This window comes from Bufo bufo, chromosome 8, assembly GCF_905171765.1.
Source record: "Bufo bufo chromosome 8, aBufBuf1.1, whole genome shotgun sequence".
Classification (NCBI taxonomy): Eukaryota; Metazoa; Chordata; class Amphibia; order Anura; family Bufonidae; genus Bufo; species Bufo bufo.
This window is the reverse complement of record NC_053396.1, coordinates 6,758,319-6,781,046: the sequence shown is the minus strand read 5'-3', so window position 1 is coordinate 6,781,046 and position 22,728 is coordinate 6,758,319. Positions and strand designations below refer to the sequence as shown.

Here is a 22,728-nt window from a genome sequence, read left to right as displayed (position 1 = left end):
CCCATAACAGTGTCAGCCACAGTGACCCCCATAACAGTGTCAGCCACAGTGACCCCCATAACAGTGTCAGCCGCAGTGACCCCCCATAAGAGTGTCAGCCGCAGTGACCCCCATAACAATGTCAGCCGCAGTGACCCCCATAACAATGTCAGCCGCAGTGACCCCCATAACAATGTCAGCTGCAGTGACCCCCCATAACAGTGTCAGCCGCAGTGACCCCCATAACAGTGACAGCCGCAGTGACCCCCATAACAGTGTCAGCCACAGTGACCCCCATAACAGTGACAGCCACAGAGACCCCCATAACAGTGTCAGCCACAGTGACCCCCATAACAGTGTCAGCCACAGTGACCCCCATAACAGTGTCAGCCACAGTGACCCCCATAACAGTGTCAGCCACAGTGACCCCATAACAGTGTCAGCCGCAGTGACCCTATAATAATGCTAGCCAGCCATAGTGCCCCATGACAACAGGTACCAGTCACGGTGCCCCCATAATGGTGCCCCCTGTCATACATCGGTTGCCCCCCAGCTTTGCGTCGGCCCTGACCGTTGTATGTGCGGCAGACCTTATCGCGAAGTACCACCCGGACAGCAGGGGGCGGCGTCTTGTGTTTTCAGGATTTTTGGGGGGAACGTTAACCCCATGTTTATAAGTAAAGTCTTTCTTGTTATTGACGCCCCGGCCGCTGATGAAGGTGTTTTGCTTCTTGCCGTGAATACAGGGGTCTCTGTGTGCGGTGGGTGGGGGGCTGCCAACATCCAGACTGTGCAAACATCTCCTCTGAGAGCGGCCGCTGTGTGCCCGGGGGGCGCAGGACTGACCCGCTTCTCCCAAAACATGTTTTGCAGATAATCTAAGCACATGAGAAATGTACAGGGGGGGGGGGGGGGTGTTAAAGGGGAACTCCACCATATAAATCCTCAGCGTTTTCTGCTCCATTCACCTCTAAAGCTAAATCCAGAATCCTGCTGGTTTCCAGTTACCAGACAGAAGTGCATTGTGGGAGCTCGGGTGACAGTGACATAGACTGTTAGGTCACTTGTCTGTCAAAGGGGTGGAGCCAAACATCTGACTGTTTCCAAGGGCAACCAGCAGAATTTTGGAATGCAGCTCTGGATGTGAATGGAGAAAAGACATAAAATAAGTTCATACACTTTTTTTTTGTTGTAGATTCTTGTGGAATTAGAGTAACAGGCATGTTAAACGTTGTGGGGCCCTGCAGCTGAGGGGCCCGCCTTCACCGAGTGAGTGACCACCCCTGGAAAAGCGGAGGCATCTGGATGAGGGAGGTGAGGATAAAGAATAGCGCTTTAACCCTTCCATGACTTGTGGTCTCGGTATAGCAGTTATTACAGGGCCCCAAGATTAATATCACTCACACCCGGGGGCCACGTATATAAATGACTTTATTTCGGTTCACAATATACGCAGCATGACACTAAATTCTCAATCATCCGGTCCTGTGGACAAACGTGGAGGCGCTACCGTCAGGGTCACTAGGACATCGCTACGAACACAAAACGGGTGGATTTAGCCATTTTTCCGCATTGACACTGGGGCGCCATCGGAGTCCTGTGCGAAGCGCGCCCCATGAGAATGCATGACGCTGCAGGAAGAGCGCGCCGTCGTGCGACCTTATCACAGGCCCTGTCAGGGCAAAGTCGCAGGAAGGCACAAAATCGCAGAAAAAGTTTGAGATTCAATTGAAAGACGTGGATTAATATTCTTCCCCCTTCTCCAGTTGTTGCAAAACTACAACCCCCATCATGCCCTGACAGCCGGATGGGAGCTGTAGTTTTGCATTTTGCAATCCTCAGTCCATATTCCCCTCAGTTTGAGATATTGGGGATATACAGGGGGCACTCATTATATTGGACATTGGGCTGCGTACACTCTTGGGTGCTGGGTGGGATCAGATCCATTGCATTGATTGTCCCCCCCTCCCCCTTTAAAGCTTGGTGGTCTTCCGTAGGTAGATGGGGCTCTGCTTCTGCATGTAGGGGTTGGAGTAGCCCCTCTTGTTCGCCGTCCCGATGCACCTCTGAATAAAGAGCAGAATGACGTCCAACAGCAACTCAAAGAACTCCGCCAAGGTGCAAACCGAGAAGCCCACCCACAGGCCGACCAAGCCCCCCATGTTAGAGATGAGGTTAATTTCCTGCAACGAAAAAGAGAAATCCGAAAAAGGGGTTAAAGGGGTCTTTCCGGTACTTAACTACTCGTAATCTACCTGATTGGCGGAGGTCCGACTCCCAGCACCCCGCCAGTCAGATGTTTGGGGGGCACTGCAGCCTCTTCTTTGGGTGTCACATTGATCGGTCACATGACCTTTCAGGGAATGGGACTGAGCTGCAATACCAAGCGCGGCCACTATACGGTGGATGGCGCTGTGCCTGCTTTTGGGTAAATTTGCACAAACCCCACCCCAGTCCTGTCCATTTCCCAGGACTCTTGACAACCACGGTCCGGGAATCAGATCTCCTCGATCTGATAGTTAAGACCGCACTGTGCATCTACATAGAAGGCTGAGCCATTTTGCCCATACTACAGTCACATCCAAAGCTGCAAAGTTTTTGCAGAATTGCATTGTTGCACCATTGCGCCACTAGGTGGAGTATGAGCAGGGGGGGGGTGCACCGCCAATGAGGCGAGGTGAGGCACCAGGTAGGGGCAAGAGGGGGCAGTGTAAGGGCTAGGTGCACCCCTGAGTATGATGTTGATGTTGGGGCCCCGGTTGTGACTGCTGTCTGTACAAGTGCAAGCCTTATAGCCAAGCCACTAGGAGGCCCGGGCCCCGCGTCCACCCATGGCGTCTATCTTGGTCCTCACCGTCATGGACGGCTCCTCTTCTATCATCTCGAAATTGAGTTGTTTGAAGTAAACCACGACCTTCACGAAATTATCCCTGGAGAAGAGGAAGACAAAGCAGACATTCTTAAAGGGCCAGGCCCTCAAATCAAATTCTGCACTTCCTGTCGCTCATCCCACCACAGTCAATCTGTCCCCCAGATACCAGAGGGCGATAGCTACCTGATCAGCGCCGGGTTGTCCGCTATTACTTTCATTTGTCCTCCCCACTCTCTAAGGTCCTTGGCGAAGTTCTCCTATAAACAGAAATACTCCCATCAGTTCCTACAGGCGGATCTCCTGCTCCCCAGCCAGGTGCCACGAGGAAGCTGAGATATGCAACGTGCCACGCTCTGTACCCGCCGCCGGTAATACACAACACTTACGATAAAAGCGCTGGACGGCCACTGGGATCCAGACACGGTCAGCTGGTAGATATCCTCTCTGTCACAAAGACAAACAGGTTAGCGGTGCATCATGACAGTCCTCCTCGCTCCGCGGTCCAGTCTGCCCCGGGCACCAGCCAGCATCAGGATGTAGTGCGTGCTCCGACTACATTATACAGCAGGTCTGGTCTGGGGTCTGAATTCATTTTGACTCTGGTTTTAGGTTTGCATTCATTTGGGGTCTGGTCTGGGGGGGGGGGGGGGCGGTCTGAATTAATTATACGTCTGGTTTGGGGTCTGAATTCAGTTTGGGTTTAGTCTGGGGACTGAATTAATTTTAGGTCCAAAATAATTTTGTGCCTAGGTTTAGGTCTGAATCAATTTTGGGTCTAGTCTGGGGTCTGAAATAATGTTGGAGTCTAGACTGGAGTCTGAATTTGTTCTGTTTTTTTGTCTGAATTAATTTTTCGGTCTGGGGTCTGAATTTGGGTCTGGTCTGGGGGCTGAACAGATTTTGGGTAGGGTCTGAAACAATTTTTGGGTCTAGACTGTGGTCTAAATTCATGTTGGTTCTGGTTTTGGGCCTGGATTAATTTTGGGTCCGGTCTGGGGTCTGAATGCAGTTTGGGTTTGGTCTGGGGACTGAAATAATGTTGGGGTTTAGACTGGAGTCAGAATTTGTTCTGTTTTTTTGTCTGAATTAACTATTCAATCTGGTCTGGGGTCTGAATTTGGGTCTGGTCTGGGGTCTGAATTTGGGTCTGGTCTGGGGTCTGAATTTTGGTCTGGTCTGGGGTCTGAATTTGGATCTGGTCTGGAGTCTGAATTTGGGTCTGGTCTAGGGGCTGAACTGATTTTGGGTAGGGTCTGAAATAATTTTTGGGTCTAGACTGTGGTCTACATTCATGTTGGTTCTGGGCCTGGATTAATTTTGGGTCCGGTCTGGGGTCTGAATGCAGTTTGTGTTTGGTCTGGGGACTGAAATAATGTTGGGGTTTAGACTGGAGTCAGAATTTGTTCAGTTTTTTTGTCTGAATTAACTTCTCAATCTGGTCTGGGGTCTGAATTTTGGTCTGGTCTGGGGTCTGAATTTTGGTCTGGTCTGGGGTCTGAATTTAGATCTGGTCTGGGGTCTGAATTTGGATCTGGTCTGGGGTCTGAATTTGGATCTGGTCTGGAGTCTGAATTTGGGTCTGGTCTAGGGGCTGAACTGATTTTGGGTAGGGTCTGAAATAATTTTTGGGTCTAGACTGTAGTCTACATTCATGTTGGTTCTGGTTTTGGGCCTGGATTCAGTTTGGGTTTAGTCTGGGGACTGAATTAATTTTAGGTCCAAAATAATTTGGTGCCTAGGTTTAGGTCTGAATCAATTTTGGGTCTAGTCTGGGGTCTGAAATAATGTTGGAGTCTAGACTGGAGTCAGAATTTGTTCAGTTTTTTTGTCTGAATTAACTTTTCCATCTGGTCTGGGGTCTCAGTTTTGGTCTGGTCTGGGGTCTGAATTTAGATCTGGTCTGGGGTCTGAATTTGGATCTGGTCTGGGGTCTGAATTTGGATCTGGTCTGGGGTCTGAATTGGATCTGGTCTGGGGTCTGAATTTGGATCTGGTCTGGAGTCTGAATTTGGGTCTGGTCTAGGGGCTGAACTGATTTTGGGTAGGGTCTGAAATAATTTTTGGGTCTAGACTGTGGTCTACATTCATGTTGGTTCTGGTTTTGGGCCTGGATTCAGTTTGGGTTTAGTCTGGGGACTGAATTAATTTTAGGTCCAAAATAATTTGGTGCCTAGGTTTAGGTCTGAATCAATTTTGGGTCTAGTCTGGGGTCTGAAATAATGTTGGAGTCTAGACTGGAGTCAGAATTTGTTCAGTTTTTTTGTCTGAATTAACTTTTCCATCTGGTCTGGGGTCTCAGTTTTGGTCTGGTCTGGGGTCTGAATTTAGATCTGGTCTGGGGTCTGAATTTGGATCTGGTCTGGGGTCTGAATTTGGATCTGGTCTGGGGTCTGAATTGGATCTGGTCTGGGGTCTGAATTTGGATCTGGTCTGGAGTCTGAATTTGGGTCTGGTCTAGGGGCTGAACTGATTTTGGGTAGGGTCTGAAATAATTTTTGGGTCTAGACTGTGGTCTACATTCATGTTGGTTCTGGTTTTGGGCCTGGATTCAGTTTGGGTTTAGTCTGGGGACTGAATTAATTTTAGGTCCAAAATAATTTGGTGCCTAGGTTTAGGTCTGAATCAATTTTGGGTCTAGTCTGGGGTCTGAAATAATGTTGGAGTCTAGACTGGAGTCAGAATTTGTTCAGTTTTTTTGTCTGAATTAACTTTTCCATCTGGTCTGGGGTCTGAATTTTGGTCTGGTCTGGGGTCTGAATTTAGATCTGGTCTGGGGTCTGAATTTGGATCTGGTCTGGGGTCTGAATTTGGATCTGGTCTGGGGTCTGAATTGGATCTGGTCTGGGGTCTGAATTTGGATCTGGTCTGGAGTCTGAATTTGGGTCTGGTCTAGGGGCTGAACTGATTTTGGGTAGGGTCTGAAATAATTTTTGGGTCTAGACTGTGGTCTACATTCATGTTGGTTCTGGTTTTGGGCCTGGATTATTTTTGGGTCCGGTCTGGGGTCTTAATTAATTTTGGGTCTGGTCTGAACACTGAATCAATTTTCAGTCAGGTTTGAAATAATTTTGGGGTCTACACTGGGGTCTGAATTCATTTTGGGTTTAGTCTGAGAACTGAGTCAATTTTGGGTCTGTTCTGGGGTCTTTATTTTGGATCCATCTTTGGGTCTGATTTAATTTTGGGTCTGACCTAATTTTGGACCTGAGTTCATGAGGATAAGTACGGACTTTGGAAAATCGGCACTGGACAGAGAGGCACTGGGAATCTGCCTCGGACGTAATGCCAGGTAGCAATCCTTGGTGGGAGCTATAATGTTGGCCATGTTGGTTGTCACCCAACTTTCCCAATAATAGAAAAAACCTAAAAACAGAACTGGACGGCGGGAAAAAAACATTTTTGGGAAATGTATTTTTTACAGAAAAACCAAAAGGGATAAATTACAGTCATCATCCAGCTTTCCTAGACTCCTGAACGGCAAATCTGTCTGGTAGCATGACATGAATGATTAGACAGATGACCCGGGGCCGTCATGTGAATCCGAAAAGCAGAAATGGCAAAAAAGCTGCATCAGCAGGAAAGAGACAGGAAACGTGTCATGTGCTCTGTGGCTGCGCTGACAAGGCTGAAGGTGTCCGGATGGGACCTATCGCTCTCCTGTTTTATGAACTGAATGCTAGAATGACAGTAAAGACCGACACACGAGCACAGTGGAGAAGTGTGATACTTGTCATGAAGGGTCTGCAAGAAGCAAGAACATGGTAAAACCACCTCAATTGCCATTTAGGGCTCTGGAAAAGCTGGATGATAACCGGCGGACCCCTGACTCTCTGCAGCTGTTTTTAAACTACAATTCCCAGCAGCCCCACATATTGGGAGCTGTAGTTTCGCAACAGTTGGAGAACCACAGGCTGGAGACCACTGTACCAATGAACTTGACGGGTGACGTTCACTTACTTGCACTGTAGGGGGCAGTGGCAGTTCAATTCGTCGTGCGCAAATTTAAATTCGTAGAGCTTCACGCAGTCACCTGGAGGCGGAAGACGCAACCATCAAAGTGCGGAAAATGGAGGAGCGATAGGACTGGCTGATAACAGAGAGCAACAGAGTATAGACCATAACTGAATGAAAAGTAAAAGGGACTCACGGGCGACGACGTTGCTGAGATTGCACTTGGGGTGCTCCGAATTCTTGGGATAAGCAAACTCCCAGTGAATGCAGCCACAGTTGTCGATGATGTTCTGCTGGGCACATGTCCGTTTGCAGGCCTGCGGGGGCGACAGGAAAACATGGACAGCAAGGTCAACGCCAGCGGGCACTCACTTAACGAGGGGGGGGGGGTGACCAACATGACCAGTATAGGGAGGGAGGGTGACCAACATGACCAGTATAGGGAGGGAGGGTGACCAACATGACCAGTATAGGGAGGGGGGGTGACCAACATGACCAGTATAGGGAGTGAGGGTGACCAACATGACCAGTATAGGGAGGGGGGTGACCAACATGACCAGTATAGGGAGTGAGGGTGACCAACATGACCAGTATAGGGAGTGAGGGTGACCAACATGACCAGTATAGGGAGGGAGGGTGACCAACATGACCAGTATAGGGAGAGGGGTAACCAACATGACCAGTATAGGGAGTGAGGGTGACCAACATGACCAGTATAGGGAGAGGGGTAACCAACACGACCAGTATAGGGAGTGAGGGTGACCAACATGACCAGTATAGGGAGTGAGGGTGACCAACATGACCAGTATAGGGAGGGAGGGTGACCAACATGACCAGTATAGGGAGGGTGACCAACATGACCAGTATAGGGAGAGGGGTAACCAACATGACCTGTATAGGGAGGGAGGGTAACCAACATGACCAGTATAGGGAGGGAGGGTGACCAACATGACCAGTATAGGGAGGGGGGTGACCAACATGACCAGTATAGGGAGAGGGGTGACCAACATGACCAGTATAGGGAGTGAGGGTGACCAACATGACCAGTATAGGGAGTGAGGGTGACCGACATGACCAGTATAGGGAGTGAGGGTGACCAACATGACCAGTATAGGGAGTGAGGGTGACCAACACGACCAGTATAGGGAGTGAGGGTGACCAACACGACCAGTATAGGTAGTGAGGGTGACCAACATGACCAGTATAGGCAGGGGGGGTGACCAACATGACCAGTATAGGGAGGGGGGTGACCAACATGACCAGTATGGGGAGGGGGGTGACCAACATGACCAGTATAGGCAGGGGGGGTGACCAACATGACCAGTATAGGGAGAGGGGTGACCAACATGACCAGTATAGGGAGTGAGGGTGACCAACATGACCAGTATAGGCAGGGGGGGGAGGGGTGACCAACACGACCAGTATAGGGAGGGACGGTGACCAACATGACCAGTATAGGGAGGGGGGTGACCAATATGACCAGTATTGGCAGGGGGGGTGACCAACACGACCAGTATAGGGAGGGGGGTGACCAACATGACCAGTATAGGGAGAGGGGTGACCAACATGACCAGTATAGGGAGGGGGGGGACCAACATGACCAGTATAGGGAGAGGGGTGACCAACATGACCAGTATAGGGAGAGGGGTGACCAACATGACCAGTATAGGAAAGGAGGGTGACCAACACTACAAGTATAGGGAGGGGGGGTCACCCACATGACCAGTATAGGTAGGGAGGGTGACCCACATGACCAGTATAGGCAGGGGGGGTGACCCACATGACCAGTATAGGGAGGGGGGTGACCAACATGACCAGTATAGGGAGAGGGGTGACCAACATGACCAGTATAGGGAGGGAGGGTGACCCACATGACCAGTATTGGGAGGGGGGTGACCCACATGACCAGTATAGGAAGGGAGGGTGACCAACATGACCAGTATAGGGAGGGAGGGTGACCAACATGACCAGTATAGTGAGGGAGGGTGACCAACATGACCAGTATAGGGAGGGAGGGTGACCAACATGACCAGTATAGGGAGGGAGGGTGACCAACACGACAAGTATTGGGAGTGGAGTGACCACCATGACCAGTATAGGGAGGAGGGTGACCAACATGACCAGTATATGGAGAGGGGTGACCAACATGACCTGTATAGGGTGGGGGGTGACCAACACGACCAGTATAGGGAGGGGGGTGACCAACATGACCAGTATAGGGAGAGGGGTGACCAACATGACCAGTACAGGGAGGGAGGGTAACCAACATGACCAGTATAGGGAGGGAGGGTAACCAACACGACCAGTATAGGGAGAGGGGTAACCAACATGACCAGTATAGGGAGGGAGCGTAACCAACATGACCAGTATAGAGAGGGAGGGTGACCAACATGACCAGTATAGGGAGAGGGGTGACCAGTATAGGGAGAGAAGTGACCAACATGACCTGTATAGGGTGGGGGGTGACCAACACGACCAGTATAGGGAGGGGGGTGACCAACATGACCAGTATAGGGAGAGGGGTGACCAACATGACCAGTATAGGGAGGGAGGGTAACCAACATGACCAGTATAGGGAGGGAGGGTAACCAACACGACCAGTATAGGGAGAGGGTTAACCAACATGACCAGTATAGGGAGGGAGGGTAACCAACATGACCAGTATAGGGAGGGAGGGTGACCAACATGACCAGTATAGGGAGAGGGGTGACCAGTATAGGGAGAGAAGTGACCAACATGACCAGTATAGGGAGGGAGGGTGACCAACATGACCAGTATAGGGTGGGGGGTGACCAACACGGCCAGTATAGGGAGAGGGGTGACCAGTATAGGGAGAGGGGTGACCAACATGACCAGTATAGGGAGGGAGGGTAACCAACACGGCCAGTATAGGGAGGGAGGGTAACCAACACGACCAGTATAGGGAGGGAGGGTAACCAACACGGCCAGTATAGGGAGAGGGGTGACCAGTATAGGGAGAGGGGTGACCAACATGACCAGTATAGGGAGGGAGGGTGACCAACATGACCAGTATAGGGAGAGGGGTGACCAACATGACCAGTATAGGGAGGGAGGGTGACCAACATGACCTGTATAGGGTGGGGGGTGACCAACATGACCTGTATAGGGTGGGGGGTGACCAACACGACCAGTATAGGGAGGGAGGGTAACCAACATGACCAGTATAGGGAGGGAGGGTGACCAACATGACCAGTATAGGGAGGAAGGGTGACCAACACGACCAGTATAGGGAGGGGGGTGACCAACATGACCAGTATAGGGAGGAAGGGTGACCAACACGACCAGTATAGGGAGGGGGGTGACCAACATGACCAGTATAGGGAGGGGGGTGACCAACATGACCAGTATAGGGAGGGGGGTGACCAACATGACCAGTATAGGGAGGGAGGGTGACCAACATGACCAGTATAGGGAGGAGGGTGACCAACATGACTAGTATAGGGAGGGGGGTGACCAACATGACCAGTATAGGGAGGGAGGGTGACCAACATGACCAGTATAGGGAGGGAGGGTGACCAACACGACCAGTATAGGGAGGGGGGTAACTAACATGACCAGTATAGGGAGGGGGGTGACCAACACGACCAGTATAGGGAGGGAGGGTGACCAACATGACCAGTATAGGGTGGGGGGTGACCAACATGACCTGTATAGGGTGGGGGGTGACCAACACGACCAGTATAGGGAGGGTAACCAACATGACCAGTATAGGGAGGGAGGGTGACCAACACGACCAGTATAGGGAGGGGGGTGACCAACATGACCAGTATAGGGAGGAGGGTGAACAACATGACCAGTATAGGGAGGGGGGTGACCAACATGACCAGTATAGGGAGGGGGGTGACCAACATGACCAGTATAGGGAGGGGGGTGACCAACATGACCAGTATAGGGAGGGAGGGTGACCAACATGACCAGTATAGGGAGGGAGGGTGACCAACATGACCAGTATAGGGAGGAGGGTGACCAACATGACCAGTATAGGGAGGGGGGTGACCAACATGACCAGTATAGGGAGGGAGGGTGACCAACACGACCAGTATAGGGAGGGGGGTAACTAACATGACCAGTATAGGGAGGGAGGGTGACCAACATAACCAGTATAGGGAGGGGGGTGACCAACACGACCAGTATAGGGAGGGAGGGTGACCAACATGACCAGTATAGGGAGGGAGGGTGACCAACATGACCAGTATAGGGAGGAGGGTGACCAACATGACCAGTATAGGGAGGGGGGTGACCAACATGACCAGTATAGGGAGGGAGGGTGACCAACACGACCAGTATAGGGAGGGGGGTAACTAACATGACCAGTATAGGGAGGGAGGGTGACCAACATAACCAGTATAGGGAGGTGGGGTGACCAACACGACCAGTATAGGGAGGGAGGGTGACCAACATGACCAGTATAGGGAGGGGGGTGACCAACACGACCAGTATAGGGAGGGAGGGTGACCAACATGACCAGTATATGGAGGGGGGTGACGAACATGCGGCTGAGCTGTGATCAGATGGCAGCTGCAGACGGTGACACAATGGAGGAAGGCAGAGGGCAGGAGAGCGCGTCCCGCCGATGCTCTTTCATGGCACCCATCACTCTCCTCTACTCGTGTTTAGCCTCCCCCACCCTGAGGAGTTTCTTGACCAGTATTTGGGGACATGAGTGGACGGTCCCTTGTTGTACCCACCCGGGTTCTAGGGCCTCTCTGTAGTTCCAAAAACAGCGCCACCCCTGCCCACAGTTTGCGCCTGGTATTGCAGCTTATCTCCTTTTACGTCAATGAAGCTGCGCTGCAGTACCAGGCACAACCTGTGGACAGGTGTGGAGCCATGCAGTCTATGCATTCCTGGTTGGGCGCTGTAACACAGTCCGCCATGCTGTCACTCCCTCCTGACTGCCACGTCTTGCAGGACAAGCTGACCTCTCGAGTGTACCCAGATCCGTACACGTCCTCATAGAAGTTCTTGATGTCCTCCCCGTCGGTGCACCGACTTATGTACGGTGATTTCAGCCTGTCAATGTGAATCTGCAAAAACAAACCGTCCGTAATAATAATATAATCGCCATCATACAGTGTATTATGTGGGTGCGTGCTGCTAGGGCGCCGTCTAGTGGTCAGTAGTGAGAATCACATCTTATTGTTTATAAAGACCAGGATCTAAAGCTTCTGGCTTTACCCATCAGTCCTGTAAGGGTGGTGTAACTAGAGGGCGTCCATCCGGGCCCTTGTGTCAGAGGGGGCCCTAAAGTCCCTTCTGCCCCAGAGGATACAGTACTGTAAATCACCATGGTGCTGATTTCTTGTGTGACGCTGGCCCTTTAAGGCCCTCTGTTACCTTCATCATGCCGATATCAGTCTCAAATCCGGGAGGCACATTGACACCTTCATCTTCAGGGAATGGCATCTGGGTCTGATCGTGGATGAGGAGGCGGATGCCCGCGGAGTGCGTTATGTCCCTCACATATTCCATCTGCTGAATGAACAGCTCCAGGTGCAGACCTGCCGGGCACACAGGCGGGTCAGTGCCAACATCCAGGTGTATGTGGACAACAGAGCCTGCCCCATGTCTATCATATACCCACTTACCCATTTCTTCTGTGCCTAGCCCTACCCCTTAAAGTACCAGTCACAAGGCCCCCATACAGTACCAGCCAGAATCCCCCATACAGTACCAACCAGTGTCCCTCATACAGCACCAACCATGGTGCCCCATACAGTACCAGCCAAAGTGCCCCCATATAGTACCAGCCAGAATCCCCCATACAGCACCAACCATTGTTCCCCATACAGTACCAGTCACAGTGCCTCCATATAGTACCAGCCAGAATCCCCCATACAGCACCAGCCACAGTGCCCCTTAGGGTCCATTCACACGTCCGTTTTTTCTTTCCTGATCTGTTCCGTTTTTTCTGGACCAGATCTGGACCCATTCATTTTCAATGGGTCCTGGAAAAAAACGGACAGCACAATGTGTGCTGTCCGTTTCCGTTGTTCCGTTCCGCATGTCCGTTTAAATATAAAACATGTCCTATTCTTTTCCTGAAAAATCGGATCCTGGTACAATACAAAGTCAATGGATCCGCAAAAAACGGATGACATACGGATGTCATTCCGTATGTCATCCGTTTTATACGGAATCCGTTCCTGAAAATTACATTTTAATTTTTTTTTTTTTTTTTAAAGAAATCCAAACAACTTTATTTGCTTATTGAAATTTATACATGTTTCTGTTTTTTGCGGATCCGCAAAAAACGGATGACATACGGATGACATACGGAAACATTTTCAGGAACAACGGATCCGCAAAAAACGGACAGAAAATCGGATTATAGAAAAATACTGACGTGTGAATGTAGCCTTACAGTACCAGCCACAGTGCCCCTGACAGCACCAGCCATAGTGCTCCTCGCAGTACCAGCCACAGTGCCCCTGACAGCACCAACCATAGTGCTCCTCGCAGTACCAGCCACAGTGCCCCTGACAGCACCAACCATAGTGCTCCTCGCAGTACCAGCCACAGTGCCCCTGACAGCACCAACCATAGTTCTCCTCGCAGTACCAGCCACAGTGCCCCTGACAGCACCAACCATAGTGCTCCTCGCAGTACCAGCCACAGTGCCCCTGACAGCACCAACCATAGTGCTCCTCGCAGTACCAGCCACAGTGCCCCTGACAGCACCAGCCATAGTGCTCCTCGCAGTACCAGCCACAGTGCCCCTGACAGCACCAACCATAGTGCTCCTCGCAGTACCAGCCACAGTGCCCCTGACAGCACCAACCATAGTGCTCCTCGCAGTACCAGCCACAGTGCCCCTGACAGCACCAACCATAGTGCTCCTCGCAGTACCAGCCACAGTGCCCCTGACAGCACCAACCATAGTGCTCCTCGCAGTACCAGCCACAGTGCCCCTGACAGCACCAACCATAGTGCTCCTCGCAGTACCAGCCACAGTGCCCCTGACAGCACCAACTATAGTGCTCCTCGCAGTACCAGCCACAGTGCCCCTGACAGCACCAACCATAGTGCTCCTCGCAGTACCAGCCACAGTGCCCCTGACAGCACCAGCCATAGTGCTCCTCGCAGTACCAGCCACAGTGCCCCTGACAGCACCAACCATAGTGCTCCTCGCAGTACCAGCCACAGTGCCCCTGACAGCACCAACCATAGTGCTCCTCGCAGTACCAGCCACAGTGCCCCTGACAGCACCAGCCATAGTGCTCCTCGCAGTACCAGCCACAGTGCCCCTGACAGCACCAGCCATAGTGCTCCTCGCAGTACCAGCCACAGTGCCTCTGACAGCACCAACCATAGTGCTCCTCGCAGTACCAGCCACAGTGCCCCTGACAGCACCAGCCATAGTGCTCCTCGCAGTACCAGCCACAGCCCTTTTGTACAGATGTGGGCTCTTTACATGTTGCTGTATGTTCTGGACAGTGAGATGCTCCAGAACCTTCTAGAACTGCGCGTCGGGTCGGTGTGATGAAGCTACACAGCTCATTACTGCTAATGACTCCGCCATCTCCTGCTCATTAGTGACTTCTGGATTTACAGCCCTCGGCCCCCTTGTTAGTGGGGATAATGACTCCTGATTGACACCCACAATAGCCGCCACAGCAGCTCCCAAAGGGTAGTCAGGGACAGCCAAGCATCCCAGCTGTAAGCCTCATTCACACGTCAGTGTTTCACGGACAGCACGCGTCCCCATTCATTTCAATGTGTGTATTCACACATCAGTGTTTTAGCGCGGTCCGTGGGTCCGTGTTTTCAGCACGGATGCGTGTCCGTATATTGGTCCGTGTTCTCGGATCCCTCACGCCCATTATAGTCAATGAATCCGTGAAAACCATGGATGCAACACGGATGCCATCCGTGTTTCACGGATCATTGAGAAGAGATGCTTTGAAAATTATTTTTCAGCTGTTCAGTGTCAGTGAAACACGGATGCAACACGGACAGCAAAAAAAACCGGACATACGGACCCAACACGGATCCTTCACGGATGCATCACTGACCACCTGGTCACGGACGTGTGCATGTAGCCTTACTCTTCCGCCATTTCTTAGTCCTATCCGTTTCTGGGAACGACAACCAATACGCTATTTCAGGTCCTTATGTGGTTGTCTGTAACCCAGCTTTCCCAGAAGCAGACGTACTGCTACCCCGTGTCCTCTGCTCACCGTACATGAACCCCGCTTTGGTGATGTTGAGCGGCTGCGCGCTCGCCGGGTTCCCTCGGTAATCTGTCGGCTTCTGGGAGTTGAACGTGTAGCAGTTCCCGAATTTATAGTTAATGAAACTGGAGAAAAAACTGGAAGAAGAGAAGAGAAGTCACAAGAACGAGCCCCGAGCGCCCCAATACATTGTATCGTCTGTGAGCTCCAGGCTGATACATTGTAACAAACTATCAGACATGAGAAGTGTTGAGCGAAATTGTGTTCGGCGTCTAAAGTTCGGGTTATCGAAGAATCGCGGTATGGATTCCGCTACCACGGACCGTAACGGAATTTAGAATCCGTAACGCGATTCTTCGATAACCCGAACTTTAGACGCCCACAGGTTCGCTCAACACTACATGAGGTTTAGCTCATACACTATTGTCTAGACTGGATACAAATGTAACAAACCCTCAGCAGTGCAGATCACATTCATAAAGCTTCATGGCTGGAAAGTTCGGGGAATTCCTCACACACTTTGTGTTTCCATCTCTGCTGGCTGTCAGCTAATGGAAACATTTCTATTTACCCTATTTTGCTACAGTTATATCCGATCTAGACACTTTCTGCCAAAGCTAAATACATTGTGCATCGTACATCGCTTTGTTACAATGTATCAGTCTGGAGTCCTGAGATGTTTGTGTAGACCGGATACAACTGTTACAAACCCTCAGCTGTGAGAATTATTAGGTTAAGGGCCTCCTGCACACGACCGTATGGCTTTTTCAGTGTGTTTTACGGTCCGTTTTAAACGGATCCGTTGTTCCGTTTTTTGTTTCCGTTCTGTTTTTCCGTATGGCATTTACAGTATACAGTAATTACATAGAAAAAATTGGGCTGGGCATCAAATTTTCAATAGATGGTTCCGCAAAAACGGAACGGATACGGAAGACATACGGATGCATTTCCGTATGTGTTCCTTTTTTTTTGCAGACCCATTGACTTGAATGGAGCCACAGAACGTGATTTGCGGGCAATAATAGGACATGCTCTATCTTTCAACGGAAATACGGAAACGGAATGCATACGGAGGACATTCCGTTTTTTTTTTGCGGAACCATTGAAATGAATGGTTCCGTTTAGGGAACGCAAAAAAAGGCCCGTAAACGGAAAAAAATACCTCTGCATTGTAGACAATAATGTTACTTTTCACTGACAGCAAGCAGAGATCTTGCAAATGCTGAGAAATTGAAGGTATATGAGAAGGCTCCATTATACAATGATTCCTCCTGTCCTGCAGAGAACGAGGGTCCTGTGCCCCCTTTGAACGGAGCGGTGCCCCACTCTATCACGCTCTATGGGACGTCCAGCGGCCGGACCCCCACCAACCTAGCAGCAGGTGTCACCCCACCATGGTCTCAGCAGAAGCATTTTAATCCCATTATTACGAGCGGTAGCGGCGTACGTTCTGTAATGACGCCATCGGCGGCGACTTCTGAAGTGTCAGGTGATTAAAGGAGCCCTGTGAAAGATCAGAGGGGGAGCGGACGGAGTCACTCGCGAAGGGAAGCGGGAGCGGCCAGCGTCGGTCTGACACCCAGGAGAGGAAATCGCAGGCAGAATGAGTGGAGCATTATACGTTCAGCGTAATATTACAGCCCCCACCCAGCTTTCCCGCAGTCCTGCACGGTGACCTGGGCGCAGGGAGTGGATCACGTAGAATCGGACTACTGCTCTGCCAATGGGGCCAACATTTCACGTCACACAACTTTCCCAGGAACAGATCTGACTGGGACCAGGGCTCTGCAGGGTGCGGATTTGGACAGGCTATCCTCATGCTTACCCCTCTCTATAACCATGTGGTCAGATGGGTAATTGGGCAGCAGAGGATGCCCACATGCCCCCCTGCATCCCAATGGGGCCCCTGAGCACACCATACGACGTGCGGGGCTCCTGTACCTGGCGTTGCACTCCTGCCCGTGGAAGTTACAGAAGATCAGCATGTCGTCCAGCTGGTGCCCCATCTCCACCTTCTGCTCCTCCATCAGCTGGTTAAACTCCGAGGCGAACCTGTTGAAGGCGCTGGCGTACTGGACGCTCTCATCTTGATATTCGGACGACACGTTAACGTACGAGCGGTTTCTGCGGTGCATCAGTTCCAAGCCGGAGTCCTGGGGGGGAAAAAAAAACAAAACATGGACGGTCACTGCTTGTTGTCAGCGAATAGCAACATCCTCTCCAATTCCTTTCTCACAGGGTTTGTTACAAGTGTATCCAGTAGACGCATCAGCAGCCTGTTCTGACTTGTTACAATGTATCAGTATCAGAGGATTGTCTACACTGGATACAGTTGTAACAAACCCTCAGCTGTGAGAAGAATTAGGCCAGGACGGGTTTTCAAATAGTTTCCAGCATCAACATGGCAGTGACTTTTCCTAAAATTGTCGCGGGTGACGCTGCTCAGTATGGCGCCATACCACATGTAGGTAACCAGTGCTGCCGTACAGCGCCCCTCGTGAAATGCCATGGGGTAAATAGGACGTCCGTTCTGACGGACAGACCCACAGTAGGTGCTCTCATGTGTGACCCGTCCGCACCTGCAGGGAGGTGGACATGGTGAAGCTCTTGTTGATGGCGGAGAGCTTCACGCTGTTCAGGTTGCAGATGGTGACGGCCGGGAACTTGAGCTTGGCGCTGGAGATGAGCATGATCTTCTCGTGGGACGGGTAGGTGTAGTAGTTCATGACCATCTCGGTGCACTGCCAGAGGGCGCAGCACAGGGCGAAGCTCACAAAGAACAGCCAGACCAGGCGGCGGAACCAGTGGCGGGAGCGGAAGATGTTGGGAATCCCGTGGGCCGAGGTGTGCTGCAGGACGGTCTGGCCCAGCTTCCGCAAAGTCTTGGCATCGTAGGACGAGGACGCCAGAGCCTTCATCTCCGGATAGCCCATTCTCGGCTTCCACCGGTGCCTCTCTGCCTCATGTCCGCCCCCTCAGAGGCTCTTAAAGAGCCCGGAGCTGCAATGCCCCAAGGTCCTCTAATCCGTCCAGCCCGTTACCTTAGTGACATCTCCAGTAATGATCTCATTATACCCCCGAGGTGTCACCTCCGAGAGGCCACTACAAACGATGGCTCCTCATATTCTACCCGGACAAGGCATTGATTTGACACCTGCCACCCAGATATGTAATAATGTGGGGGCACTCGGAAAGCTGGGTGACAACCCCTAGGAGAGCTATAATTGGTGTCGGACGAATTGGGGTTTCTGGGACACTGTTCACACGTAACAAATATTTCTCTGCAATCAGCTGTAGAGAGAGGTAGGTGGACGATGGGGCTTATCCTTATGCAACACATCCGATTTCTGCCGCAGACATACAAGTACATGTTGCTTTTAAGACCAACGTCTGCAAGTGTCGTCTCCAGAGCTGCACTCACAATTCTGCTGGTTGTTCTTGAAAATAGTCAGCAAGCCTGTGGACAGACAGCGCCCCAACAGATTGGCTGATCTCCTATATACAGGGGGTCATTTGCCTGCATCAGGTTACTGCGCTCTATGCAGACACTGAACAAGAAGGGCATGCTGGGAGACTTCTGCAGAATTAGGCCCCATGCACACAGCTGTATCCGTTTTGCGGTCCGTGTTGCGTCCACATTTTTTGCAGAGCCATTGACTTGAATGGCTCCTGCAGAGAAGTATAGGACATGTTCTATCTTTTTGTGGAAGGGACATACGGATAGGGATCATCCATGTGCTTTCCACATCTGTAGGTAGAGCATGTCTGCAGACCACAGACCCCTTGACTACAGCGGGGTCCGTAGATCGCATGCCGATGGCGCCAGGACCACATCTCTATTTTTTGTGGATCTGAGATTTGCAGGACGGATATGGCCGTGTCCTTCTGCATGTAGCGCTGAAGTAGTGTAAATGCAGTTCTCAGCTATTGTAACTGCAACTTTGAAGAATTGTGAATGCAGCTCTGAAGCTCTGTGAATTCAGCTTTGAGATAATGTGAATACAGCTCTGAAGCATTGTGAATGTAGCTCTGGTGAATAGTAAATACAGCTCTGTAGCGCTGCAAATTCAGCTCTGAGGTATTGTAATTGCAGCTCAGGAGAATTGTGACTGCAGCTCAGGAGAATTGTGAATGCAGCTCTGAGGTATTGCAAATGCAGCTCTAAGGCCTCCTGCATACGAACGTATTTTTTTTTCCTTTTCCGTTCAGTTTTTTTTTGGCGTTCCGTATACGGAACCATTCATTTCAATGGATCCGCAAAAAAAAAAACGGAAGGTACTCCGTATGCCTTCCATTTTCGTATTTCCGTTCAAAGATAGAACATGTCCTATTATTGCACGCAAATCACGTTCAATGGCTCCATTCAAATGAATGGTTCCGCAAAAAAAAAAACGCAATGCATACAGAGTGCATCCGTATGTCTTCCGTATCCGTTCCGTTTTTGCGAAAATTTTATGCCCAGCCCAATTTTTTTATGTACTTACTGTTTAAACATTAATGTATGCTTCCGTTTGCGATCCGCAAAAAACGGATCACAAATGGAAACCAAACGGAAAAGAAACACTACTGAAACAAAAAACAGATCCATTTGAAAACGGACCGCAAAACCATACAGTCGTGTGCAGGAGGCCTAAAGCGTTGTAAGCGCAGCCCCTACTGATTGTGAAAATGAAGGTGCCCGTTCTCAGCAGAGAAGCGCTCGCTCATGCGCAGTCGCTCTCTATGTAGTCTATGAGATGTATGGGAAATGTAGGGCTATTGGGAGGGGGGGAACGGTCACTGGTTGAGTTTAATAGGGGCCACCGTTCATGGGGTCTCATTTCTAGTCTAAATAGAAGAATATTTGTACATTGGCCTCATACTGCGCCCCCCCCCATAATTTATATACCGTGCCGCTCGCTCCTCTCAGCACCCCCAGAGCCGCGTTCTCCTTCTTGTCTTCATTATAAAGATATTTCTTAAGTCCCTTTTAACGATCTGCAGCCGATGAATAAATGAGGATAATCCTCGTCCTGACCTCGTTCCTGGGAAAGCCGAGAGCTGGGGCTCAATATGAAGGTGCTCAGAGGTCCCACCTGGGTGTCAGTCCTGAGAATGAGGGTGCCCACATGTCCACTCAGAAGCCTCCAACACTCTGATTGCTGTCAGTAAATGGAACTACTGTAATGAAGTTACTGCTCTATGAAATCAGTCAGACTGTTCTAACCATTACCTATGGGCATCGCTGCCCAAGTACTTCCTTCACCCATCGGAGCCTGATTCACCCTGTCCAGAAGACCCGATGACCCCCACGGGACCCCACCCTCTATGTATGTGCCAGAAAGGAGAAAGGCCCGTTTCACACGACCGTATGGCTATTTCAGTGTTTTGCGGTCCGTTTTTCGCGGATCCGTTGTTCCGTTTCAGTTCCGTTTTTCTGTTCCGTTTTTCCGTATGGCATAGACAGTATACAGTAATTACATAGAACAAATTGGGCCGGGCATAACATTTTCAATAAATGGTTCCGCAAAAAACGGAACGGATACGGAGGACATACGGATGCATTTCCGTATGCATTCCGTTTTTTTTTGCGGACCCATTGACTTTAATGGAGCCACGGAACGTGATTTGCGGCCAAATATAGGACATGTTCTATCTTTGCACGGAACAGAGATACGGAAACACGGAAACGGAATGCATACAGAGTACATTCCGTTTTTTTTCTTTGCGGACCCATTGAAATAAATGGTTCCGTATAAGGACCGTATACGGAACGCAAAAAACGGCCCGCAAAACGAAAAAAAAAAAAGGGTACTGTGAAAGAGACCAAACACTCAGCATCTCCACGTATCACCCTGAGATTATACGTCATATATGAAGAAACCGCAGCACTCACTTGTCTTCAATTCTGTGGAATTTATTTCACCAGCAAAAAATGCGATGTTTCGACCGCAATGGTCTTTCTCAAGCTTAAGAGAGACCATTGCGGTTGAAACGTTGCATTTTTTGCTGGTGAAATAAATTCCACAGAATTGAAGACAAGTGAGTGCTGCGGTTTCTTCATATATGATGCATCCAAGGGGGAACTCCAGACTGGCTCCCAACACGGCTGGCACCACCACAAGATAAGGCTTTAATCTTTCCGCTGTGCTGCTATACGCATTTTTTACCCTAAGATTATACAGTCACCACCAGAGAGAGCTCACTACATCCAGTGAGCATCTCCTAGTGGTCATTGTATAATCTGTATGTAGTGAGCTCCCTCTAGTGGTGGCTGTATAATCTGTATGTAGTGAGCTCCCTCTAGTGGTGGCTGTATAATCTGTATGTAGTGAGCTCCCTCTAGTGGTGGCTGTATAATCTGTATGTAGTGAGCTCCCTCTAGTGGTGACTGTATAATCTGTATGTAGTGAGCTCCCTCTAGTGGTGGCTGTATAATCTGTATGTAGTGAGCTCCCTCTAGTGGTGGCTGTATAAACTGTATGTAGTGAGCTCCCTCTAGTGGTGACTGTATAATCTGTATGTAGTGAGCTCCCTCTAGTGGTGGCTGTATAATCTATATGTAGTGAGCTCCCTCTAGTGGTGGCTGTATAATCTGTATGTAGTAAGCTCCCTCTAGTGGTGGCTGTATAATCTGTATGTAGTGAGCTCCCTCTAGTGGTGGCTGTATAATCTGTATGTAGTGAGCTCCCTCTAGTGGTGGCTGTATAATCTGTATGTAGTGAGCTCCCTCTAGTGGTGGCTGTATAATCTGTATGTAGTGAGCTCTCTCTAGTGGTGGCTGTATAATCTGTATGTAGTGAGCTCCCTCTAGTGGTGGCTGTATAATCTGTATGTAGTGAGCTCCCTCTAGTGGTGGCTGTATAATCTGTATGTAGTGAGCTCTCTCTAGTGGTGGCTGTATAATCTGTATGTAGTGAGCTCCCTCTAGTGGTGACTGTATAATCTGTATGCAGTGAGCTCCCCCTAGTGGTGGCTGTACAATCTGTGTGTAGTGAGCTCCCTCTAGTGGTGGCTGTATAACCTGTATGTTGTGAGCTCCCTCTAGTGGTGGCTGTATAATCTGTAAGTAGTGAGCTCCCTCTAGTGGTGGCTGTATAATCTGTATGTAGTGAGCTCCCTCTAGTGGTGGCTGTATGATCTGTATGTAGTGCGCTCCCTCTAGTGGTGGCTGTATAACCTGTATGTTGTGAGCTCCCTCTAGTGGTGGCTGTATAATCTGTATGTAGTGAGCTCCCTCTAGTGGTGGCTGTATAATCTGTATGTAGTGAGCTCCCTCTAGTGGTGGCTGTATAATCTGTATGTAGTGAGCTCCCTCTAGTGGTGGCTGTATGATCTGTATGTAGTGCGCTCCCTCTAGTGGTGGCTGTATAACCTGTATGTTGTGAGCTCCCTCTAGTGGTGGCTGTATAATCTGTATCTAGTGAGCTCCCTCTAGTGGTGGCTGTATGATCTGTATGTAGTGAGCTCCCTCTAGTGGTGGCTGTATAATCTGTATGTAGTGAGCTCCCTCTAGTGGTGGCTGTATAATCTGTATGTAGTGAGCTCCCTCTAGTGGTGGCTGTATGATCTGTATGTAGTGCGCTCCCTCTAGTGGTGGCTGTATAACCTGTATGTAGTGAGCTCCCTCTAGTGGTGGCTGTATAAACTGTATGTAGTGAGCTCTCTCTAGTGGTGGCTGTATAACCTGTATGTAGTGAGCTCCCTCTAGTGGTGGCTGTATAACCTGTATGTAGTGAGCTCCCTCTAGTG

General features: G+C 50.3%; 1 protein-coding gene across 1 annotated transcript; it reads right to left on the bottom strand.

The window, feature by feature from the left end:
• Positions 1 to 1,426: 1,426 nt before the first annotated feature.
• Positions 1,427 to 17,930, bottom strand: LOC120977765 (degenerin-like protein asic-1). The gene is made up of 11 exons (XM_040405858.1): positions 17,577 to 17,930; positions 16,939 to 17,150; positions 15,004 to 15,134; positions 12,161 to 12,324; positions 11,746 to 11,850; positions 6,999 to 7,119; positions 6,809 to 6,881; positions 3,238 to 3,295; positions 3,035 to 3,108; positions 2,834 to 2,909; positions 1,427 to 2,162 (listed from the first exon to the last, which is right to left on the bottom strand). Exons 1-11 carry the CDS (start codon positions 17,928 to 17,930, stop codon positions 1,953 to 1,955), a joined length of 1,578 nt encoding a protein of 525 aa, XP_040261792.1. The 3' UTR covers positions 1,427 to 1,952.
• Positions 17,931 to 22,728: the final 4,798 nt, after the last annotated feature.

What these genes read in the sequence shown, in the direction of transcription:
- LOC120977765 (XM_040405858.1), bottom strand. Translation starts at nt 17,930, where the DNA reads ATGGGCTATCCGGAGATGAAGGCTCTGGCGTCCTCGTCCTACGATGCC. An exon ending in GGGCAGGAGTGCAACGCCAG is followed by an intron (nt 15,135 to 16,938) that starts GTACAGGAGCCC and finishes CTCTTCTTCCAG; the next exon opens with TTTTTTCTCCAGTTTCATTA. An exon ending in GACAACCCGGCGCTGATCAG is followed by an intron (nt 2,910 to 3,034) that starts GTAGCTATCGCC and finishes CCTCTTCTCCAG; the next exon opens with GGATAATTTCGTGAAGGTCG.